General features: G+C 29.8%; 1 protein-coding gene across 2 annotated transcripts in view; it reads left to right on the forward strand.

Annotated features, from left to right (window-relative positions):
- LOC111625115 (fat-like cadherin-related tumor suppressor homolog) overlaps positions 1–24,465 on the forward strand; it is a 104,097-nt gene that overhangs the window by 69,655 nt on the left and 9,977 nt on the right. For both annotated transcript variants that reach the window (XR_002756685.1, XM_023368151.1), the window contains exon 7: positions 8,131–8,344. Coding sequence is in view for 1 of the 2 variants with exons in the window: in XM_023368151.1 (XP_023223919.1) it covers positions 8,131–8,344 (214 nt within the window). In the remaining variant the exon portion in view is untranslated. The remainder of the gene's footprint in view (positions 1–8,130; positions 8,345–24,465) is intronic.

Raw genomic sequence — 24,465 nt, forward strand, 5'->3', positions numbered from 1 at the left:
TAATACATTTATTATATATAATATTAATATAATATATATATATATAGTAAGACCCCACTTAATGCAGGGGACTATTTTTAATAAATAAATATTGGTGACAATCCTACTTTTATACTGTTAAAAAACGAGAAAACACTTTGTCCTAAAGGGTAACTTTAGGACAAAAAAAAAGGTGGTAGTATTTTTAAACTCTTGACCTGGGAGTGAAAATATTGGTAAATTTCAAGAAAATAACATCATATTTACCTAACTAACACAATGCAAAATGGTTTGTAACAGTCATTTGAACAGAGAGGTGCAAAAAGTGCAAAAACCATACCAAAGTAACCCTAGTCTATGGTATATAAATGAACATCTTACTCCATATTACAGAAATCTCTTACAAAACCAGAATGCTAAAAAAAACAAGGAAAAATATTATATACATGGATAAATAATGGAAATATGTATTTAAAAACGATACTTCTTCCCCTACAGTTTGGATACTTACATTGGAAAGTTTTGAGAAAACTTTTTGGAATGACTGAATTATTTATACATACAAAGCTAGATGATTTCTCTAGTAAGGGTACATTTGTGTTTTATTGTAATGTAAGAGGTTTAAACAACAAATGTTTAGAAATACTTAAAACAATGGAGGAATATGATTGTAATTTTGATGTATTAGCTTTTTGTGAGACTTGGACAAATGATGAAAATCCTCCACCAAATATAAAAGATTACTGACAAGAAAAAATAGAAAGAAAACCAAATTAACATGGAGGCATAGTAATATATATATATATACATAATGATAAAAATTATGAAGTTGTATCAGATTTAACTTTCACAAGGAACAATGTATCTATAGATGTAGTTACGATAGTCGTTGGTAAGTTGATGATGGTAATAATCTATCATTCTTCATTTACAAACTATGGAATTTTCCTTAATGTTATAAATGATATATTATTTTATAAATCAACTAAATATGGAAAATATAAATTACAAATAATTGGGGATTTCAATATCGATCTACTTAAAAACAACTCTTCAGATACCTCTGAATTGATAAACCTTTGCTTTGCAGAAAATTTAATTATTCTGGCTGATTTGAATCAACCTACTAGATACAAAAAAAAACACTCATTCTTTGATAGACTTTGGTCTAACAAACGATAGTGCATGTGAATTTTTAATACATCAAAATTTGATTTCTGACCATCTGCCTATCATCGTCTTTACTCCCGAGAAAGACCTTGATATGGGAAAAAAGAGTAAAGCAAGCAACCTACTGAAAAATCAATAATTCCTCTATTTACAGTTTACAAAAAGCTCTGTCATCATGTTTTTCCTGGAATTATTTTTATACTCAAAAGTTTGACAACTGACCAATTAGCTGACTATTTATATACTATCTTACTTGTTTTTATAGATAAATATCTTCCAAACAAAGAATACGTAAAAAAGAAATAGAATTAGCAGGAAAGCATTCCTAAAGAACTTTATATGTGATCACACACTGACATTAATAAAACAAAAGAAAACTTTATTTAAGATAGTTAAGAACAAAAATTGGATAACTCTTGAAGAACGAAACAAATACTTGGAGGATATAAATAACTTGAATAAACAAATAAGGAAAAATATTCGGAATGAAGAGAAAAACTACTATAGTAACAATAAATTTAAATAACTCACGCCAATATTTGTCTAGCTTCTGAGTACAAATTCACTGAGTGCGGCGTTAATAAACTTCATTTAGTATTCACACAAGTACTTTCGACGTTTGTATAACCGTCGTCATCAGGCGAAAAGAACAAGTTTTTAAGAAAGCGAACGTGCAGGATGTTCCAAAAGAACATAATATTTAAATTCAAACAAGCGTCCGGAAATTTCGTTACGAACGTGCGAATAATTTTGATATTTCGAATCTTTATATTTTACGATGTTAGCGGCGCATGCGTGGAGATGCTACCGCGTTTGGCGATACGATGTTGGGCGCATTTCGTTTTTTAGGCGCCGATACAAGGCAATCCACACCCCGGGTAGATCGAGGGTGGGAACATTGCATGCTTCTGAAGTGGCCGTGAGAAGCGCTTCCCAGATGAACACAAGTCTTCGATTGTTGCAGCATTTAATTATTGCCGTTCTGGGCCATAACGGGTTGNGATATAGCTAAAGGAAGATGCTCTACAGAACTCGCTAAAAAAGTTCTCGAGCAAGGATACAACCCGTTATGGCCCAGAACGGCAATAATTAAATGCTGCAACAATCGAAGACTTGTGTTCATCTGGGAAGCGCTTCTCACGGCCACTTCAGAAGCATGCAATGTTCCCACCCTCGATCTACCCGGGGTGTGGATTGCCTTGTATCGGCGCCTAAAAAACAAAATGCGCCCAACATCGTATCGCCAAACGCGGTAGCATCTCCACGCATGCGCCGCTAACATCGTAAAATATAAAGATTCGAAATATCAAAATTATTCGCACGTTCGTAACGAAATTTCCGGATGCTTGTTTGAATTTAAATATTATGTTCTTTTGGAACATCCTGCACGTTCGCTTTCTTAAAAACTTGGTTCTTTTTGCCTGATGACGACGGTTATACAAACGTCGAAAGTACTTGTGTGAATACTAAATGAAGTTTATTAACGCCGCACTCAGTGAATTTGTACTCAGAAGCTAAAACTACTATAGTTTACTGTTTTCTAATGTTAATTCTCCCTTCTGATTTCTGGAAAAGTATTATAATGTTACCTTTTGAGGTAACCAAGACAAAGAACAAGGTTAAAATAGATCAATTGATTTATAAGGAGAAAATGATTAATGATGAGTACACATTTAGTAACATCTTTGCCTAGCATTACAGATCTATGAATGGTTTTGCACCTGGTGTTTGCGGCAGTGTTAACTCAAAGCAACACGTAAAAACGCCAGTATTTCTAATATTTTCTTTTTGGAAAACACAACTGCTTTAGAGGTCTACAATACTATAATGGACTTGAAAAACAGTTCTCCAGACATTAATTTATTAAATATTGAAATTTTAAAATATATACTTGATATCCTAACTCAACCATTATCGCATCTGATAAATAAATCTTTTGAAAATGTAATTCTCCAGAAAAACTGAATCAAAACTTAGTTTTGCTATTATATAAGAATAAAGGATCAAAAAGTGAAATAAAAAATTACTGTCCAATCATAATAGTGTCTGTTTTGGCAAAAATTTTTGAGATTTTCTACGAAAGATTTTCTACCATTATAGACAAATTTCAGATTATTCGCAGTAATTAATATGCTTATAAATGAGGTTTCTCGACGGTAGACACTCTGTTGCCTTTAAAACAATTAATAACGTCCCAACTTGACAAATCAAATATAGTAATATCAGTATTCGTGGACCTCTCAAGGGCATTTGACAGCTTGAATCTGGAACTTCTGAAACAAAAATTGCAAACTGTTGGTCTGAGAGGAACTCCTCTAAGTTGGTTAAAGTCATATTTGCCAAACAGTACTTATTACGTGAAAATTGGGCAACTATTTCTAGTTTCTTTAAACCGAACAAAGGTATTTCTCAAGGTTCAATTCTAGGTCCTCTGCTTTTCAATATACACATCAATGATCTGTTTAATCATATATCAAAAGATAATATACTTATGTATGCTTGTAGTCACCGAATGGTGAGTCGTTAAAGCAAAAAGGGAATATGAATAAAACAATGGAAAAAAACCTTTATTTTTCATCGGTTGGTTACTCCTTTTAAATTTAAGTTCTACAGGATCTTTTGATTCCGACACTCCTTTAGGTACTGGGCTTACCCGTAGGAACAAAGAATCCCACACGCAGGTAGGAATGTTGAGACAAAACCCGCGACAAAGTCAAGATCCAACCGACAATTTCGATCGCGACAAAATACATATATATCTAAGACTTAAAACTAATTATCAAGAATAAAACAGAAAGGGACAGAATTTAAGACGTATAGATTGAAAGAGGAATGAGAGATGGGTACCCAATGGTGGTCGACGCTCTAGTTTTAATGAAGATGGCCAATACGTACTCTTCTCGGTTCGCTGGGGGGAAACGGGTGAAAAATGTCCTGTACACTGAAGAAGGAATCTTTTTCCACTAATCTCGTGCGTGCTTTTATGCCAAAGTTTTGTGGGTCCGTCCAGGTCTATATCCCTGACTGCTGCTAAAACAGTCCAGAGATCTCGCATACACGTCCTTCCTCTCCGACGTCTGGGCTAAAAGTGTCCGTTCCCCCTCATTCACACCCTCAGGGCTTCCCCTTTTCCCTTTGTTTTCCAAGTAGGTCAATTCACTCCACATGGTTAGAAGTTTCTAGAATGTTCCATAGAACAAAGGACAAAGAGGGAAGAAAGGAAATAGAAAAATATCTACATATTTTCATTTTATACAAAAAGAACAATATGGTGGTACACCACATGCTGATGATATAGTGATAACTTATTCTCATGTGAATGTTACAACTCTTCAAGAGAATTTAAACAACATCTTAAAAACATTAAACAGTTATATGGAAAATAATAGGTTGGTAATTAATAAAAACAAAACTAAATTTCTTTTTTTTGCCAATAGAAACAAAAAAATTAACTTAGATCACCTAAAAATTTTAATAACTAATAACAACATAGAAAAAGTAAATGCTATTAAGTTTTTAGGAATAACTTTTGATGATAATCTGCACTGGAATAGACAAATAGATGATGTCACTCTATCCTTGGCAAAGTACATTGGGATAAATAAGAAAATTCAAACCTTTTTAAGTGCATTACATTTGAAACGATTTACCATATATGCATAGAATCTAAAATAAGATATGGTATTAAAGTCTGGGGAACCACATCTTTCTATGCCATCAATAAACTTCAAATGGCACAAAATTGCTAAATGCATTTAATTCATAATCTAAATTTTATGGAATCAGTGTATGAATTTTACCATATCGACAATATTGATAGCATAAGTGAAATTTACACGAAACAGGTTTTATTTGAGAGTTATAAATACATAAAAGGCAACAAGGAAAACAGTTTTCTCAGAAATTGTATAGGAGAATGTCGAAAATCAACACAAGATACTCACAAGATCTATGGATATAATCTTTCAATCGTTAAACTGGAGGTGGGGAAATCTACACCGATCTTTCAAATAATTTCCTATTGGAATGGTCTGTGTAATAACTTATGAAACATATCAAGTTACGAAATCTTCAAAAACATTGTAAAAAAAGAAAAAAAAACTCAACTTACAGTGATTATTGTTATCAATCAATCTAAATGGATTTGAAAAGAAATGTAAATTTTCTCTTTTTTTTCTCAGCTTGCATCCTGTCTAATTGTTTTTACTAACTCTTTTTGTTTTGTTTGTTGGTCTTGTTCTAAGATGCTTGTAAAAGGCCTATCTGGCCACAGTATCTTTTTTGAAAAAAAAGAAATATATTTCTAGATAAACAAAAGTTACCTACTTGTTTTCTTTAATTGTTCCTTTGTTTTGTGTTTATTCTTAAAAAGAAAAAAGGTTAAGGAGCAAGTCTAGGGTGTAGTTGTAAATTAATTAAACTGCTAACCAGCACCACAAGTTTGAATTGCCACTGTCTATGGAGTTTTGTATGGACAAAGTCACAGTATCTGAAAAATGGCTTAAATGCACAAAATGACATATATATTCATAATCGGTACAAAAAACTGCAAGAAATAATTTTCTCAGTTTTTGGCCAAGTTACTGTACATAGTCTAAAGTCCAACATAGAAGTTCATAAAATACAAGGACTTTACCCCTATTTAAAAAAGTACCAGGGTGACATCCTAGTATACCCTGGCTATGACTACAGCACTGGAGAAAGTTCTTGTTTTTATTATCAATTTTTTTGTATGGATTTTGAACTATATATATATAGTTATAATATATATTACATATTATATATATATATATAATATATAATTGTAATATTAGTGACTGACAATATATCTAAATAAAATTAAAATAAAATGTAATTTGATAACAAAACTACATAACATGCTCTAAAGGTATTCTTTATTATTATTCTTTTATAGTAGAAGATATTGTTAATATACAGTAGACCCCCTATAATGCGGAGATACGTTCCTTGTTATACGAATTTCGCGTTGTAGGAATCCTTAAATACATGAGCCAATCGCAGCCCGAACGTGTGAAGTTTACAGACTACGGCTGTTTGAAAGGTTTTCTTCCATAAAATTAATCGATTCTAGACTAATTCGACTTAACATTTCCAAAATACGTATAATTTTTTGGGAATAATCCGTATAAACTATGCTATAAACAAAAAATTGTAGGATTACTTACCAAGTGTGCACTGTCTGACGTCACCATTGCTTAAGCTTGTGTTCGTCGCGGAGCAGCGCACCAAACGGTGGCCGCGATTTCAGATGTTATTTTTCTGCGAAAAATTTGTTGAACTTTGGAGACATCATTAATAGAAATAATTTTTATGGCCATTGAATAAGAAATGTTTCTTTCACAAGAAATGTACAAAATTACAGTGCTGTATTAAACTTACGGTACCTAATTTACATACTGTACAGACGATAGTAAACTCAACTTATCTGCCTAAACTCTCCGTAGCGTGGCGCTAAGTAGTTTGGCTGCTCGTTTGCGATGACGAGTTGGCGATGACGTTTTATCACGTTTTACGTGTCCCTTTTAGCGTCTTTATNATTCCAATTTTCAACGCGAGTGTTGAGTGTTGAAGTCAACAATTTGACGTCATCAACGACGTTCCAACTCGAGTACGAAGTGCTTAGTTCCCATAATTCCATTCTCAGCAAGATGGATTCCATTCAAATGTCTTACCAATTACCCACAATTCATTGGAAAGTAGCAGTCAACATATCTGTTGAGTGCTGAGTGTGTTGAGTCAGTGCTGACAACAGTGCTACCTCAACATTGAAAAAAGGAATGAATTTTAACGAATGTTGAGATCAGCGCTGAGTCAGCGTTGAAAATTGGAATGTCCCGTTTGTTTTAATGCATTATTTCTTATATAGCAGAATTTGTTATTGTATTCATTTTGGAACTTGTCTAAACTAATGACAATAACTTACATTATAGTTAAATAAAACAATTGCAATTAGCAGAAATTCTGGTTTCAATGATTCTGTCTGACATTAAATACATAAGTTAAATGATTAGAAAACATATAACAGTAAGATTAATTAATTATAATTATCATCAATGTTTTTATCATTATGGGAAATCACCCTTAGCATGAAAATAGTAAATTCTCCAATACCTTATTTGCTGAAAAAAATTTTTCATGAATGTTTTTGATCTTTTCCACAATTCATCCTCAAGTGTAAACTACTGTTGCCTTAAAATGGGTCTTTAAAACGGTTAAAGTCGTCACTGTCGAAATTTTAAGTCTGTTTTTCTTGTGTCCACAGTTCATTTATTAACTGTGGACACAAGAAAAACAGACTTAAAATTTCGACAGTGACGACTTTAACCGTTTTAAAGACCCATTTTAAGTATTTCTCTTGTGCTGAGTTCCATGTCCAAATATCAAAAGAAAAATATTTCTTGAAGAAATCCATAAATCTGATAAATATTCTGATGAATCTAAAATATAAAATTTGACTATTATATATGTTTTAAAGCTGCAACTTTTCTAATTGTGTTTGTGAATATTTTTTGTAATATAATTGTTTTTTCAAAAATAAATTCAACTTTAAAAAATAAGACAGTATGTGAATGTATGTATTGTTATATCAGTATTTTATTTAAAATGCAACATATAATATTTAATAGATTTATTTTTGATTTTTTCCATTTTTAACATGTCACATTTTTTTATGAAATGTCCCAGGTTTTATAAGTAAAAATGTGGGAATGTCCCAGTTTTTTAAAAAAACATTATAGGAACCCTAATTTAAAACAAATTTGTGCTATCTTTAATATAAGAATTACCTGTTTCTTATCATTTTATTTAAAATTTTCAGCTTAAATATCTTAAATACTTTTTTCAGCAGAACTTTAATATTTAAATGAACATTTTTGGCTTATTTTTATAAGTATGAATCAGGTTTAACAAGAAGATTTGAACTTTAAGTTCTAACATTTAATAAGGTTTATAATTTCTTAGGTAAAAGCATCTGACAATGGGCATCCTGTAAGAACTACTACAACTCGAGTTCTATTGGATATTGTTGCCAGACGTAAAAAATCAGTTCATCCTCCAGTTGTGAAAGATACAGATAGTGTTATTGTTGTAGCTGAAACTGACAAAATTGGAGATCTTGTTGCATTGATACAAGCGGATGATCTGGATGGTGATAGACTATGGTATTATATATTTGGTAAGTTTGAAATTATTTGTTTAACAATCCAATGTATATGTAGCAATTCTAATATAGAACTATATATATAAGAGCATAAAATTGTTCTTATATGCATGTAATGAGACTATATAGACTAGAAAATATTTTGATCTTGCAGAAAGAACATTTATAAGGTTCTATTTATAACAATTTCTATGACACATTCATTCAACTATAAAGAATGCACAACGGGTGTTTACAAGGGAAAAAGGCAATTTATAAAAATATCTATATCTTTATATCAATCTCACAACTCAAATAATTTATATAAGTTTATACATATATATATAATTTACACAAATATATATAAAATTTCTTCATACTTTATTTATATATATAATCGGCATTTTAATCAAGAATTTCAAATTATATTTAATCAATACGGTCAAAACCAACTTATTTATTCAATTAAATATACAATAAGTCAATACATTTAAAAGTAAACTTAACTATAATAATAATTATTACTATGAAATTCGAATTATCATAAATATGAAAAGGCTATTGCACCTGAATATGAAACTTCTTGGCATAATAACTGTATTTAAGGGAAAGACTCCTTTACAGGAAAACGCAATTACAGTGTGATATTTTCTATTGTTACAAAATAGCGAGAACATTGCTTTTAATCGATAATGATATTATATATCAATATTATAAACGTTTTATTGTATATATATCAGTTGATATGTGTTAATAATAACATTATTATTGTTAAAAAAAATTTATTTAAAAATTATCGGAAGCGACCTAAATTTCCCAATATATTTTATGTTAAATGATTACTTTATTTTTTAATTAAATAAATCTTATTTATTTTTATAAATATAATAGTTTACGTAGCGACTGTAAAATATTTTAAAACAATGACATCAAGTTAATGTTGTTGTGCGATGTTTAGATGAAGGTTCAATTGATTTAAACGGTTGAATCATTCCTTTCAAATGCATCAAGAAACACGAAAGCCGCTCTATTTGTATACAATTTGCAAGTCAAAGAACTTAATACATTCTTTGAAATCCCTTTAAAGTTATTTAAAGATATGAATTGTTCTTGTTTCTCTCATCTCCATCTTCACAGAATTGATCATTTTATTATAATTTCACATTTAAAAATTATAATAATTTTTACTTTAAAAAATTATAGAATCAATCGCATTTTTTAATTAAAAATCGTCGTTTTTTAAGGAAAAATTTTTAAAATAAAAATTCAATTAAAATCGATTTTCTTTTAAAATATTAATTAATTTAAAATTAAACTAACCAATCAATCAAATAAACGAATTAAATTAATTTACCGATCAAATTTTATTTGATATGGACTTTTTTTAATGTATACTATTATACATTTTAGTTAAAATTGAGTGTTTTAAATATAACATAGAACTTAGTAATAATATAATGTGCCTTCCTGAAGATACAAGATAGAACAATATTGTCTTTACTAGACTAACATCGCCTATTCATTAATGTATATTTCCTTGTTTTTTTTGGGTAAACCCCGTATTAACTGAAGAGTGTTTCACTTAACTAATTAATCATTCTCACGAATATATAAAAACTGGCATTTTTGAAGTTTATATAACGATTTTCGATAAATATAGGTTATTGAATTCGAGTGTCGAGCTCTGTAAAAGTATTCTCATATGGGAAAACATAATACCATACTTAACATTATTAAACTCAAAAAAGGAGAAAAAAATCAATCTTAACTACATTAATAATATAAATTTTATTCATACTTTCCTTCAATTTCAATATATAAAATTANACTTTTTGCAAAAGGTAAAGCATGAATCTGAAAATAATGCAGAAAAATGCTCAGAGGATAAACGATAACTTGCCAAAAATAAAACGCTCTCGGTTAATAGTGCTTTTAGTGATGACAAAGAAAACATTGTTTAATTTATATTAATATGTATCACTTAAGAAAATTTTAATAAAGATATTTAACTTAATTATGAAAATATAGTAGCATGTTTTTTAATTTTTGGAACCTAACCCTCCTTTTCGTACTAGTTCTTTGATTCGCATAACACGGCAATTTTTTGGAACGTAACTACTGTGTTATACAGGGGTTACCTGTATATATATACTCAATATTTATATCATATGCTGCACAGTCTTCCTGCATCCATCTACTTGTGGGGCACAGCCCAAATTACACATGGCAATAGCTGATACTCTCTGGAGACCATCATCAAATCCCAGCACTCACAGGTGCACTGCTGTCATCATTCTACTTCACTGCTAATGGAGGTTGCAGATTGTTTTGAAATAATTGAACAATAGGGCCAGGGGATGATAAAAGTGCAGCAAGGAGTTTACAGATATACTATAACTATGAAGAAGAGAAATAAAAAACTAATTGTCACAAAATTTTTGAATGCTTGAGCAAAGTTCCCTAGAAAGACATAAAAATAATTTAACTATTTTTATATTTTATAAAAGACACTGCCAAATCGTCATGCTGATGGAGTCTATTTTGGACCAAGCATATAAAGCTGAAGAAATGAATATTATACCAATTTCTCATTACATCATAGAAAAAGGAAATTTTAAGAAGTTTTGGAATTTATTAAATAGATTTTTCCAAAGGGGCATAAGATGGAAAATGGAATTTTCTTGACTCAAGGCACTCTTGTTATTTGGGATTATGTTTACTTGTTTATGATAGAAAGGATATTTCATTTGGAATGATAAGTAATGTTACAAATTATGATACAATTCTGGATTTTTGATTGACCTTGGAACTGATACTTGAAGTTTGGAAATGGATAATGCCAAATACTGTATCTGGAGTAGATTGTATTTTCCTGTTATTAATTAAATATGTCAAATCAGATATGAGATCATATTTAATGAAATTGTTTAAAGAGTTACTAGACAAACATCCTTCTCTCCAATCTGGAACAGAATAAAAATTAAGGTAACATTTAAAATGGTCTTTGATAAGATTTATCAAATTATCATCCAATTTTGTTATTATTCATAATTACTATATACAATTTTTGTTGAAATTCTTGCTAACTGATTGATAAAATTGATAACGATTAATTTTATTAATTATTAACCATTTGGTTTTAATCTAAATATCTAAAATTACTTGTCTTGACTGACTGACTGATTGATTCATCATCATCCAGAGCAAACCACTGAACCTAAAGAGGTGAAATTTGGTACACAGTTAGGGTATGCCACGAGAATGTACACTAAGAAGGGATTTTTTGAACTTTCCCTGCGGGGGGAGAGAGAGCACATTAAGGCTTAACCTGAAGAATGGCTTCTACTGTACTATTTTAGATGCGATTTTTTGTTTTCAACTATGTTTAGTCTTCGTTGAATACTTAGGTGTATTAAATTGATAACGTTTCAGACATTTTTATAAATATTTTTATATATTTTGATTTTTTAATCAAATGTTCAAACTGTTTTAAATATGAATTTGTTATTGCGTATTGGTTTGATTATAGAATGATTGTAAACGTTCCAGAAAATTGATGAAATTGAAAATAGTTCATTTGATTCTTGGCAGTTCTCATCATTCTCACCAGTAGGTGTTATATAACAATTACTATGGTTATTGAAATACTGAATATAAATGGGGTTTGCTTGCAAAATCAGCATGGGCAAAGTCACGGGTAACAGCTAGTAAATAAACATTTAATGGCAAGTGTATTTTTATTATATGTACTATACTTAGTCAGGACTAAACCAGATGAAAAAGACACAGATTGGTTGCTTGTTTTATAAATATTCCAGAATTAAATGCGTTTTTCAGACTTCAGTGAGAAATTCAATAATATCTAGACTATATTATAAACTGAAAGAAGGTAGTTATATCAGTGTTGGAAGCTCTATATTCTTTACTGGCTCAGTTGCAAAGAAATGAAGGATTAACCAAACAATTTCACTGGATATTTATCATATTCAGTATCTGTATTTTGCAGATGATATTGTGTTAGTAGCTAAAACTCAAAAAGAAGAAAACTCAGCTGTTTATGTTAAATAAATTAATTTTAAATGATTCAAATATTTTAATATTTCAAAGTACTACGTTTACTAATTTTCCTGAAAATGATATTTTTAAATATCAAAAATGCTTGATTTACTAAAGTTTCATTTATTTAACATCAAAAAACTGAACTCTTCTTTTTTTAAGTGTAAAAATTTATAGTGTAAGCCTTGTCCACCCTATTTTCGTTAAAACTAATATTCACATGCAAAGGAAGTTAAATTTGTTGTATAGGCCAAATTATACTAAAGAAAATAGTTTAACAATAAATAATGAGAAAACAAAGATCTTTATAAATGGTGAAGAATTTAGGAAAGAAGATAAAGCTTTTACATAAAATAACAGAATGGAAATATAAAATTAATTATATATTTAGACATTGATATATCTTTACAGATGTTGTTGGATAATCATAGAAAAAAATTAGAAATTAAAAAGAAAGGCAAAAGTAATAAAAGCAGCAGATTCTTTGTTACATGGAATATACTATAAGTATTTATTTGGGCTGGTAAGGTCTGTTTCATACTATGCAGTTAAAAGTTTTGTAGATATTCAGTTAACTGTACTAAAAAGTTCTATATTATCTGTCAAGAATTTATTACAAGATTTTTTTTCTATTGAAACATAATTATTTAACATATTTGAAATTGGTATCAGAGCTAAACAGCACTTTGTAACTGACTAATTATTCTAGCATTTTTAAAATTAAATATGAAGAATTTAAGTTTATCAACATTAAGGTAATTTTGTCATTTTTTAATGTTATCTTAACTTGGTGCTTCTTGTGGTCAAAATATATAATGATAATACGGTTTAGAATGAAAATGCAACTAATTTGTCTAGTGGTAAAAAAAACAAACTTACTTTCCAAACAACCTAATACAGTGGTTCTCAACCTTTTTGTTGATGTACCCCATTAACCCATTAGTTGTTTCTCAAGTATCCCTTATATTTTTGTATATAAATTTTATAATTACTGCATTAGATGTATACAGCCCTTATAACTAAGCGCCATAAAAAAAACTAACTAGCTAACTATAACTAAAAGTGAATTACTTATTTTATGTAAATAATAATAGATTTAATCATGTACCCCATTAGCCCATTAGTTGTTTCTCAAGTACCCCTTATATTTTTGTATATAAATTTTATAATTACTGCATTAGATGTATATAGCCCTTATAACTGAGCACCATAAAAAAAACTCTAACTAACTATAACTAAAAGTGAATAAATAATAATAAATTTAATCAGGTACATACATTTATTATTATTTGACAAGTATATTATATAAAATCACAGAAGTCATTTCAACACATGCATAAATTACATTTCCTAAAAATAAATAATTATAATTAATGATAAAAAAAATTTAAATTATTCTACAATAATTTCTAACAAAATTTTATGGGATATTTGTTGCGATAAATCTTCAGCAATTTTTCAAAATTTGGTTCCCACGTTGTCAAATAGCGATTATAATTGTGTAATGACCTTGAAAGTAATGGCTGCGAATTTATAATGTGCAGAACAATACACGAATCTTTCAATTTTTGTAACAAATGTAATGTCTAAATTTGCTAAATATCAAGTAATGCGTGCATGCAGTGATTGCATGGTGAAGGTACGATCCAGGCCTTGTTATTCCTAAACCAGTAGTCCAGTAAAAACTCGAAAAACCCCAATCTTATCGAGCAATAATTATAGAATAAAAAATTTTTTTTCTATTCTAAAATTAATGCTCGGTTAAACTGTAATTTTACTAGACTCCAGGTTCACTTGGCACTGATGGCACAAATAGACAGGCAAATCAAGTGGATAAACAAGTTGTTTAGACTGTTAAAAGGGAAATTGGTGTTCACACTGGGATATTTTAAAGCAAGTTTTTGTTGTTGTGTTATTATTTACAGCAAATTTATTAACATACGCCATTTTATAATGAAAGTTAGATGTACCCTTTCGATTTACGCTCGTACCCCTAGGGGTACATGTACCCCCGGTTGAGAACCACTGACCTAATATATACTCTGTAAATTGTTATTAAATAAGGTTTTAAATTGAAATAATTAGATATATGTTTTTAAATTAAATGATCAAAATAAATTTCTCCAGACCTCTTCCAAGGAACAAAAGGGCACACCGATTATACGTACTTGCTCCAGGGCACTGAATGTGTAGCTAAGCCACTGGTCTTGCCTATTGACTTCTTGGCCTCAGGGTCTTGTTCTCTCCTTTGTTAACCTTATTTCTCAGAACTGGTCATCCCACCTAAGGGAAAAGGATATAAGGAAAGTTCTAGAAGGAGGAAGAAATAAAGAACAAAGAAAATTAAAAACTAACTTAAATGAATAGTTACAATACATATGGTGTGCAGCCACAATTTAGTTTCATTTAAGTAAATTTTTTTGTCATGGAAGAATTAAGGTATATCACTAATAAGTCAGAATTATGTGCATTCTGTGGAATAGAGGGTTTATCAACTGCATTGGTGTTTGTGATTGTGAAAGTGTAGATATTAATAACAAGGAAGTTATAAATATACTGGGTAATCAAGTAAAAACTATAGGCAGTATTTAGATGGTGATCAAAAAGTTTCCTGTAACATTTATTTTTAAATGCTTTCAATTGTTAAATAAGATTTTTATTATGTTATCCGTCTTCCTGAGATTTCTATACATTAAAAGAATAAACTAAACTAATTAATTAAAATGTTAATTTTCTATTTATGGATTATTTTATTTTGATTATTCAGCTTCTGTTTAGATTAGATTCTTAGATTACATTTATATAAGAAAATATTTTTACATGTTTACATTATATCTTGTCATGTTCTCTTTGTCTTGCATATTCAATTTATGATTGATTGTCATCATTGTGTATTTTGCACTTTGCTGTGATTTGTTGTAGTCATATGTTTATTTTTTTATAAATTAAATATTCTTGATATTTGAAGTTGTTTTATGGATTTTATTGTCACTTTTTGGATGTATAATTTATGATTCATTTGTCAGTGGATTACATCAATGGGTATTTAAATTAGAAGAAATTTAACATAATATATTGTCATGTTATACATATTTTCAGATGTATTATGGTGAAGTTGTCTGGTAACTATATCTGACTATTTCAAGTTGTTTTAATTACAATTAGAGCATTCAATTGATGCTCATGTGTCAGGTGATTTTCATTAATATAGTAATTAAGATAATATGATATACTGTGTGTCTTTTTATTTTCCTGACTATGTCTACAAAACAATGGAAAGTACTGGAATGATGTCAAATTTGACCCTTCGAGTTTTTTTGCAAATCTCCACGTTTTGAGCCCTCTTGAATCCAAAAAGTCAAAAAATGGCAAAAAATTTTTTGGGTGTGTGTGTTGGCATCTGTTTTGCTTAATATCTGACGATGGGGGGGTAAAGATTAAGTAACAAAATATGGCATGGAGGCTTGTATATGACAGGCATTGATACTATTTAATTTTGGTGGTTAAAGGTTGAGGGAGTTGGGAGATAAAGGGAATTGTGTGTATCTCCAGTAGGGTCAGACTTGATGACAATTTTACCTATTATTAACATTTATACTTTTTATTATAAAACTCATCTCTATCTTCAAAATTAAACTTTTGCTATTTTAAAGTAATTAAAAATATAAAAAGTTTTTTTATAACAAAATCTCATAACAGGTGATGCCATACACAATTTTATTAAGTTACATTGCAATTAAAATTATAAAAGTTATTTTATAAATAAGATCTCAATCAATCAAGAATCTTTTAAAATATTTATTATATTTTATACTTTTTATGTATCCTAGAAAGGTGCTAAAATATATTCTTATTACAAGGTTGTGAAAATCATGATTATTAGATTTTTAGTAAATTTTACCTAATTTTATTGTTCTGTAAATTATGATTAATTTCAAGATGCAGTAGAAATCATTTGTTAAAAAATGTCTGGTTAGCAAATAGTCTGAGTATTGAGGAATATTTAAATTAAATCATATCTGAAGTGATCACTGATGGATATAAAATAGTTCTGCTTTGTAAAGCTTTTGATGGAAGTAAAAAAGTCATCTATAAATTCTCCAATTGGCTCTGTGACTGTGTGACTGAAAAAGGACACGTGTGTATATATATAATATATAATTTTGGATTTTATTTTATTATATATATTGTAAAAATAATGAAATAAACTCCAGAGTTATATTATTACAAATAGAAAAATTTAATTAATATGGATAAATGCAAACTTCAAGTTAAAGGATACCAGAGTGTAAGTTCTTCCAGATACTTTGAGTTAGGCATCTGAGTACATTACACAGGAAACAAAATAATATTGCATAGAGAACAATTCAATACAAGATAAGGTAAGAAAGTAGTCTCAATTCAGTTATATAAAATGTCAGTTGGTTTAGTATATAATACTTACTACTATAATTATATTAATTTAGTCTGTAATAGTTTTTAACAGTATATTAGTTTTTAAAAAAGTTTTCCAAGGCTATTAAACTTGATGTCTGTCTGTTATTAGAATGCTTAAATTTAGACATCATACTAATGTTTTTAATATTTGTCACACACCTGTGAAATATAGGTCTTTTTTGTACGTATATTTGATAATGTTTTAATTGTACAAATTTTTGTGATTAATATTTTTTATTTATAACTTTTTAATAACTGATTAATAAATTATTTTATAAGATCATATAAATAGTTGATAAATATTTTTCCAATTAGAAAGTTCTGTGCCATTTAATGAATAGTTTGAAACTTTAGAATGTAGAAAGAGTTTCATTAAAACTACACTAAAATTGAGTTACAAATAAATCAGTAAACTTGTTTTATATATATTGTGAAAATTATTATGATTTGGAAGTTATATCAGATTAATAAACACTTTCACTTTGCAGTAACTTTGGAAGTATTCTGAAGAAGTTTATTATAGTTGTTAGGCTACTAAAATAATGCTTACAACTTAGCAAATAGCAATTAACAGCAAAATGTGTGTTTATACTTTGTGAAACAACTCAATAAGATAGTAAATAATTTTCATACAAAATATCAAATAAGAAAACTGTATTCCTTTGAAAGTGTACACAAAAATACAAAGTTGAAAGTACAAGCGTGTCAGTTAGCTATTGGTCATGGTTTTCATTTTTCTTAATTAATTAAATTAATTAATTGTTTTCTGAGATTTTGCTGAAGCTCTTTTTTTTTTTCAGTTTCAAAATAAAACTCCATGCGGGATAGTTCATAATTAAATTTGATACAGATTTCTCATTTTACAAGTTCTGGTCTTATTCTGTTTTTCTTTCTGTCCAACTGGTTCTTCATAATACCTAACAACCTCTCAATAAATGTATTGTAACAAGAACAGAAAATCTACCCTCAGGTATGTTTTATAAACTGAGGGAGTCCTTATTCCTTAATATTCACCTATCATTTATACTCTGGTTCTTTTATATCATAGTCAGTCTCTATTAAAAGTGCAAATAATGAGACAGAAAATCATCAAATTGTATTGTATAAACTGAAATATTAGTGAGCCAAAATTAGTGCGGCCAAAGTTTTCAATGTAAAAATGTGAACGCCGGACGTTCAGCACTGCCTTCCTGTTAGCTTAGAAGTTTGACAATGGCATTTGGAATGTCGAGCATGATTCCACTGATGTTCCAAATGCCATTGTCAAACTTCTAGGCTTACAGGAAGGCAGTGCTGAATGTCTGACGTTCACATTTTCACGTTGAAAACTTCAGCCACAACCTCTCTATTTATTATAACAGCTAATAACAGGTTGTTTACAAAATGAACTCTTAATACATTAATGAATGTTCAGAATAATAGATTAAAGATGATTGCAATTGGTCATCTGAGCACTTGTTCATATGACTGTGCAAGATCAAACAAATTGGGTCGAGATATGTGTAAGAGGATAATATATAATAATCTTAAGATTTATATTTAATAGTCCAAGTACACAATACATATTCAGCTATTGCTTTGGAGACATTTTTATTTACTTCTTGGCACTTGAAAAGCATGATCTTAGAAAACATGAAACATCTAATGTTTTTGGTAACAAACATTAATGATGGGTATAAAAAATGCTACAAACAAGAAAACCATAGGACTACTTATCAACTCTGCACTGTTTGAGACACTATTGCATAAGATCATTTTCATTGTGGAGTATCATGTTGGATGATGCCTCCATCATCCAATGTGAAAGCATGTCACGTGACCTCGCTACACCATCACTTTTGGTCACTTTACTACCTCGACTTGGACTCCTAATAATCTGCAAACCACAGCTTGATAAACATTACATTTGTTATGTACAGTAAAATCACCAAACTTAAGATTTCATAAAGGTGATTTATTTTTCAGGTTAACTCCGCAAAAAACAAAACAAATAAATTATCAAATTACTTGTGTAGCAGCCTTAAAACTTTTGTAGAAAACTGCACTGTAATGATAAAATGGAAAGTGTTAATACCTTTTCATTATTTTAGCTACTCACTAACAAATGATTCTGACACACTATAATTAAATGATTCATAAAGAAAAAAACTTAAAGTTTGGTGGCTGACTTGATGATGATACCCTTTGCCTGTGACTGACTGAACTTCACATCTGTGTAATCTAATTCAGTGTTACTCAAACTGGGGTCTGTGGACCAGTGCTACTCTGTTTTATAATTATTTTTCTATAATTTCATAAAAATACTGATCCATGAATACAATAAGTTTCAGAAGTGCTGCTCTAACACACATTGCAGCTATTGTTTTAAATGAAAAATTTTATTTCCAAAGAGAAGTGTCAATATTACTGTTTTGTAAAACATGTATATTTGTAAATTCAGATAACAAATCTATAAATATTAATTTAATATTATAAGCATTTAATCTGAATTTTACAGTGATTTGGTAATTTATTTGTTCTATTTTTTGTGGAGTTAACCTAAAAAATAAATTGTCTTTTGAAATCTTAAGTGGTTTTATTGTAGAATTTTATGGTATTACCAGAAACATAAATGCAATGTTTATCAAGCTGTGGTCTGCAGACTGTTAGGAGTCCGTAAACAGAAATATATCAGAGATGTGACATGGCCAAGGTGAGCAATGTGACGTGACCAAGTGATGGTGTAGTGGGGTCATGTGACAGGTTTCCACATCTCCACCACCAACGTAATACTCTGCGATGGAAACAAGCTTAAGCAATGGCAGCCTGAATGATGCAGAATCAGTAAGTAATCCTAAGGTTTATTGTTTGTAGTGTTTTTTTTATATGGGTTGGCATCAAATAATTTTGTGTTTTGCAAATGACTATCATATACATACTGTATGTCTCTTTTCAAAATAAAATTGATAGAAAAAGTGATGTTATACTTCTTTTATAGTAGTACTTTAACATTTAATTTACAATTTATTAAAAACATTTCCATTTAATTAAAAACATTCTATTCAAAAATTAACTTATCTTAGACTTCCTTGTTTGAAAACCTCTCTTTGTGTAGATCTTTACCATTTCATTCTTAAATTGAGATATGGAGAAAATCCATAAACTGAAACTTTTGGACCATTATTATAGTTTCTCTTTATAAAATAGACCAACACATTTTTTAATATTTTTATATTTAAACGTGATGATGTCATGCTTGATTTGAGAACTTACACTGGCTGTTTTAGGAAGTGTTGGCTTCTGGTGGATGTGGACATAGGTCTTGACAAAACTGCTGCAGGAAGTCTTTTTTGAAAGCAGATATATGTGGGTGTGCATTGTCATATAGAAACACAATGCCTCATGTAAACATTTCTCTTCATTTGTTTGAATGATTCTGCAGATTATATCAAAAGCACTCAGCAACTAAATAATAATAACTAGGCTGAAAATGTTTGTTTTTTCAAATTATATTTATTTCTCTGCAGATTTTTCAAAATTTTGTTCTATGTCTGTGAAGTTATCTCCCAGGTGACAGCTTCTATGATGAGGGGATACAGGAACTTATCCCATGCTATGAGGACATGAATTTTCAAGGCAGATATGTTGAGAAGTAGCCTCAACCTGTAGCTAACTTTTGTACATAATTTGTTTTCTCTAACTACCCACCAAAGGCTGATTTTTGAATAACTCTCATATAAGTGGTGTGGAAAACAATTATAATAGTTTCTAGTGGAAAAAAGTAAATTTATGCACATTATGATAAAAAAAATATAGTAATAATGATAAGTAAACTTAAATTGATTAATGTTAAAGTAACCTGTTATCAACCTTACTTTTATTTTATATTTTAAATCAGTACAATATTTTGGAATCATGGATGATTCCATGATTGTACTCTGTTTTTAACCCCAAGTCTCTATTGAAAACACAAAAACAGAACACTATTGTATATACAAGGTCCTCTTTTTAAGTGTTGTCTGTTAAAACATAAAATAGAAAAGTATAGTAATTGTCTCAGATTTTTACTTTTCTGGCTTTTGTAATAAGTGTTTTACTCCCTTTTATAGACTAAGAATTTCTCAAAGATCATATTTTTATTACATATCTTCTAACATGATAAATATTGAAAATTTACTACACAAAGATTTTAATTGTTGTAAAAATCTTTGTAAATGAATCCTTTATAATTTTTAAAGTTTAATATTTCTATCCTATTGTTGTCATATCAAATTTGTTTTTGTTTTTTTTTTAAATTTTTCTACTCATTTTTTTACACTTGTATTTTTATGTATTTTATTATATGTATTCAGGTTATACTATTAAATGAGGGAGGAAATCTTATGTCATATATATGAAACTTCCAATTCTAAAAATTAAAATAAAATAAATAATATTGTAATTGTGTCAAATTTGACTGTTTGGGTTTTTTGCAAATCTCGATGTTTTGAGACCTTCCTGAACCCAAAACAGTCAAAAGAAACAGGGAAAAAATTGTGTGTGTGTGTTGGATTGTATTGTATTGTACAGTATTGTACTGATTCATTTAATATTTCTAGATGGGATGAAGACTAAAACAAAATTTAGTGGGGAATTTACATATATGAGCATTGATTTATTAAATTTTAGTGATTAAAGGCAGAGATGGGGAAAGATAGAGTGGGGTCACATATCATATCTTGAGTGAGGTCGGATTTAATGAAAATTTTACTCGTTATTGGAATTTATGATATTTTTAAAGACTTATCTCTATCTTTAAAATTAAGCCTGTTTTTCTTTTTCATAATAATAATAATAACTCCCATGGTCACCACCTGGTTGTGGTGGGAGAACCCAGTAATTGTACTGATCCATAGGGCAATGCAGGCTGGCGCACAAGCTCCTGGTAGGAACACCCATGCCAGTAAGGTCTATGGGGAGAAATGAAGCTAAGAGTGATCACACCCATATTCTGTGAAGATATTTATCATGGTACTAACCAGATCTAAGTTTGATACCGGCTCGAATGTTGCCCAGGTTAACAAGGTCCACATGCATGAGTTAGGCAGAGACTCACATTCAATAAATATGCCACAGTCTCCCTTGGTTACTTGTGGCAAAAGTATCACAGGCCCAAGTATGGCTACTGCAATGCCCTCAACAGATGTGAGGAACCAACCTAGCCTTGGTGTTTCTTTGGCAATGCATCCACAGACAACAAAGGCTGGAAAACCACGCCAATGGATGAAATGGACAATGGAAATGAATGAGTTTATCATCCGTACTTACTATACCATCACAAAACTCAAAACAATCATGACAGCGTACAGAAAACAACTACACCATAGATCAATTACTAAATCTCTAACTGCATTAATTAATTACTACATTTCACTATACCTTTAAAATGCAGTCTACTTTTGTCAGTTCTCTAACGTTTTCGGTCTAATTTATAGACCTTCTTCAGGATTGATGTAAAATATTTTAAAAATTTGAACTTTCTCAACGGTAATTCGAACCACGCACGTTCTATAATCTTCAGATATTCGATCGCGCATGTCCATTAGCTCTTTATAATGCCGCCGCTCTCCATGCCGTTGCTATTCTACTTGACTCTCGAAAATTTATATTAAGCCCCTTTTCTCTGTATTTATAAATGTGCCATGCCTCTGCATACTTTAGATGTCGTATATTATCGATCTTTTGTACAATATCCGCCTTGCTCCATTCGATTGTAATCTCTGCAGGATCCGCGATAGCATAATTGGCCAAAGCCGTGATCGGTTGTTTAGATCTTATATTTTTTTCGTGCTCCTTCAATCTTTCTCTTAATGATCTCTTTGTGGCTCCTATATAATATAACTCTTTCTTTAGCCTTTTATCATGCAACGGTATTCTGTACACNTGCAGAGATTACAATCGAATGGAGCAAGGCGGATATTGTACAAAAGATCGATAATATACGACATCTAAAGTATGCAGAGGCATGGCACATTTATAAATACAGAGAAAAGGGGCTTAATATAAATTTTCGAGAGTCAAGTAGAATAGCAACGGCATGGAGAGCGGCGGCATTATAAAGAGCTAATGGGCATGCGCGATCGAATATCTGAAGATTATAGAACGTGCGTGGTTCGAATTACCGTTGAGAAAGTTCAAATTTTTAAAATATTTTACATCAATCCTGAAGAAGGTCTATAAATTAGACCGAAAACGTTAGAGAACTGACAAAAGTAGACTGCATTTTAAAGGTATAGTGAAATGTAGCAATCCTGAAGAAGGTCTATAAATTAGACCGAAAACGTTAGAGAACTGACAAAAGTAGACTGCATTTTAAAGGTATAGTGAAATGTAGTAACTACACCATAGATTCACACAACAATATCCTCACCTCACTGTCACTGAACAAAGGGTTGTTGATCAAGAAAGAACACTTATCCCACAAACAACACTTGAACTTACCAAACAACAGGTTGCTGATCAAATATATCAACAGAAAAACATTTAACATTATTAATGAAGATCATGTAACCTGTCAGGATAATCCAGCAACAAGCATTGATTACAGCACACACCAAACTATCACTAATGGTACTACAGACACTTCCTCATCCACCATTGATAACATAGACATAGAATTAGTTAATATGCTCTCACTTATATTTCAGGCACAGATCCCACACAAAGACCATGAATACCAAAAATCAACACATCAAAGGAAGTAGGAAAAACACTAAATTATGTAAACACTTACTGTTTTCACACTTTTGGGTAGGGTCAACCTTTATTTTGAGGCTACTTGTTTGCATCAATATGCAAAATGTTTCAAATCTTCCCTCTGGCAATGGCACAAGTAAAAAATATAGGCTATACATTTGATAAAATGGCAAACAGTAAATTTAAATTCACAAAAATAAAATACTACACAATAAAATAATTATTTTTGTGAATTTAAATTTACTGCCTTTGCCACGTTATCAAGAAATAAAAAATAAATCAACAAACATTTTATTTGTACAAGATATTTATGATATACTGAGATCTTAAGTCTAACACAAACTGTTTGATGTGATTGCTTTCATTGTGACATCAGATTCAATTTTTGTGGCCATTTGACTGTTTTCCTTTGATGTCCTCAAGATATAACTCATAACATAGTTCTGAAGAACCAATAAACATTTATCTACCCTGCTATGAACTATCTCTTGGTAGCTTGTTTACAAAATGACAAAAATCAGTGATTGTCATTGTCTTACTTATTGCTTTGTATACAACCTCTTGTGTGTTTTTTATTGGAAATGAATTAATTAATAAGTGATATATAAAATATTTTTAGTGATACACATTATAATTTCAATAATGTCATGAAATATATAAATATAAACATCCAAACCTAATAGTTATATATTAAAGCCAAACAATTGCTGAATTATAATAGTAATAATTCATCAATTGTTTGGCTTTAATTTTATTGAAATGATTATGATGTTATCATATGGACAATAGTTAATTGTAAAACTTTTTGATGTGAAAGTGCAGTTTGTAACCAAAATAAGTGGTGTAAATATTGTGCACAAGTGTATTTCATTGTTGCCTGAAAAATCAATGTCTTGGATCTGAGAGTTGTTGAAGGGACTATCTACTTTCTATTGAAGGGTATGCTGTAG

The sequence above is a fragment of the Centruroides sculpturatus genome, unplaced genomic scaffold, assembly GCF_000671375.1.
Source record: "Centruroides sculpturatus isolate CEXI.00-Female unplaced genomic scaffold, Cexi_2.0 scaffold404, whole genome shotgun sequence".
In the NCBI taxonomy this organism is placed as follows: Eukaryota; Metazoa; Arthropoda; class Arachnida; order Scorpiones; family Buthidae; genus Centruroides; species Centruroides sculpturatus.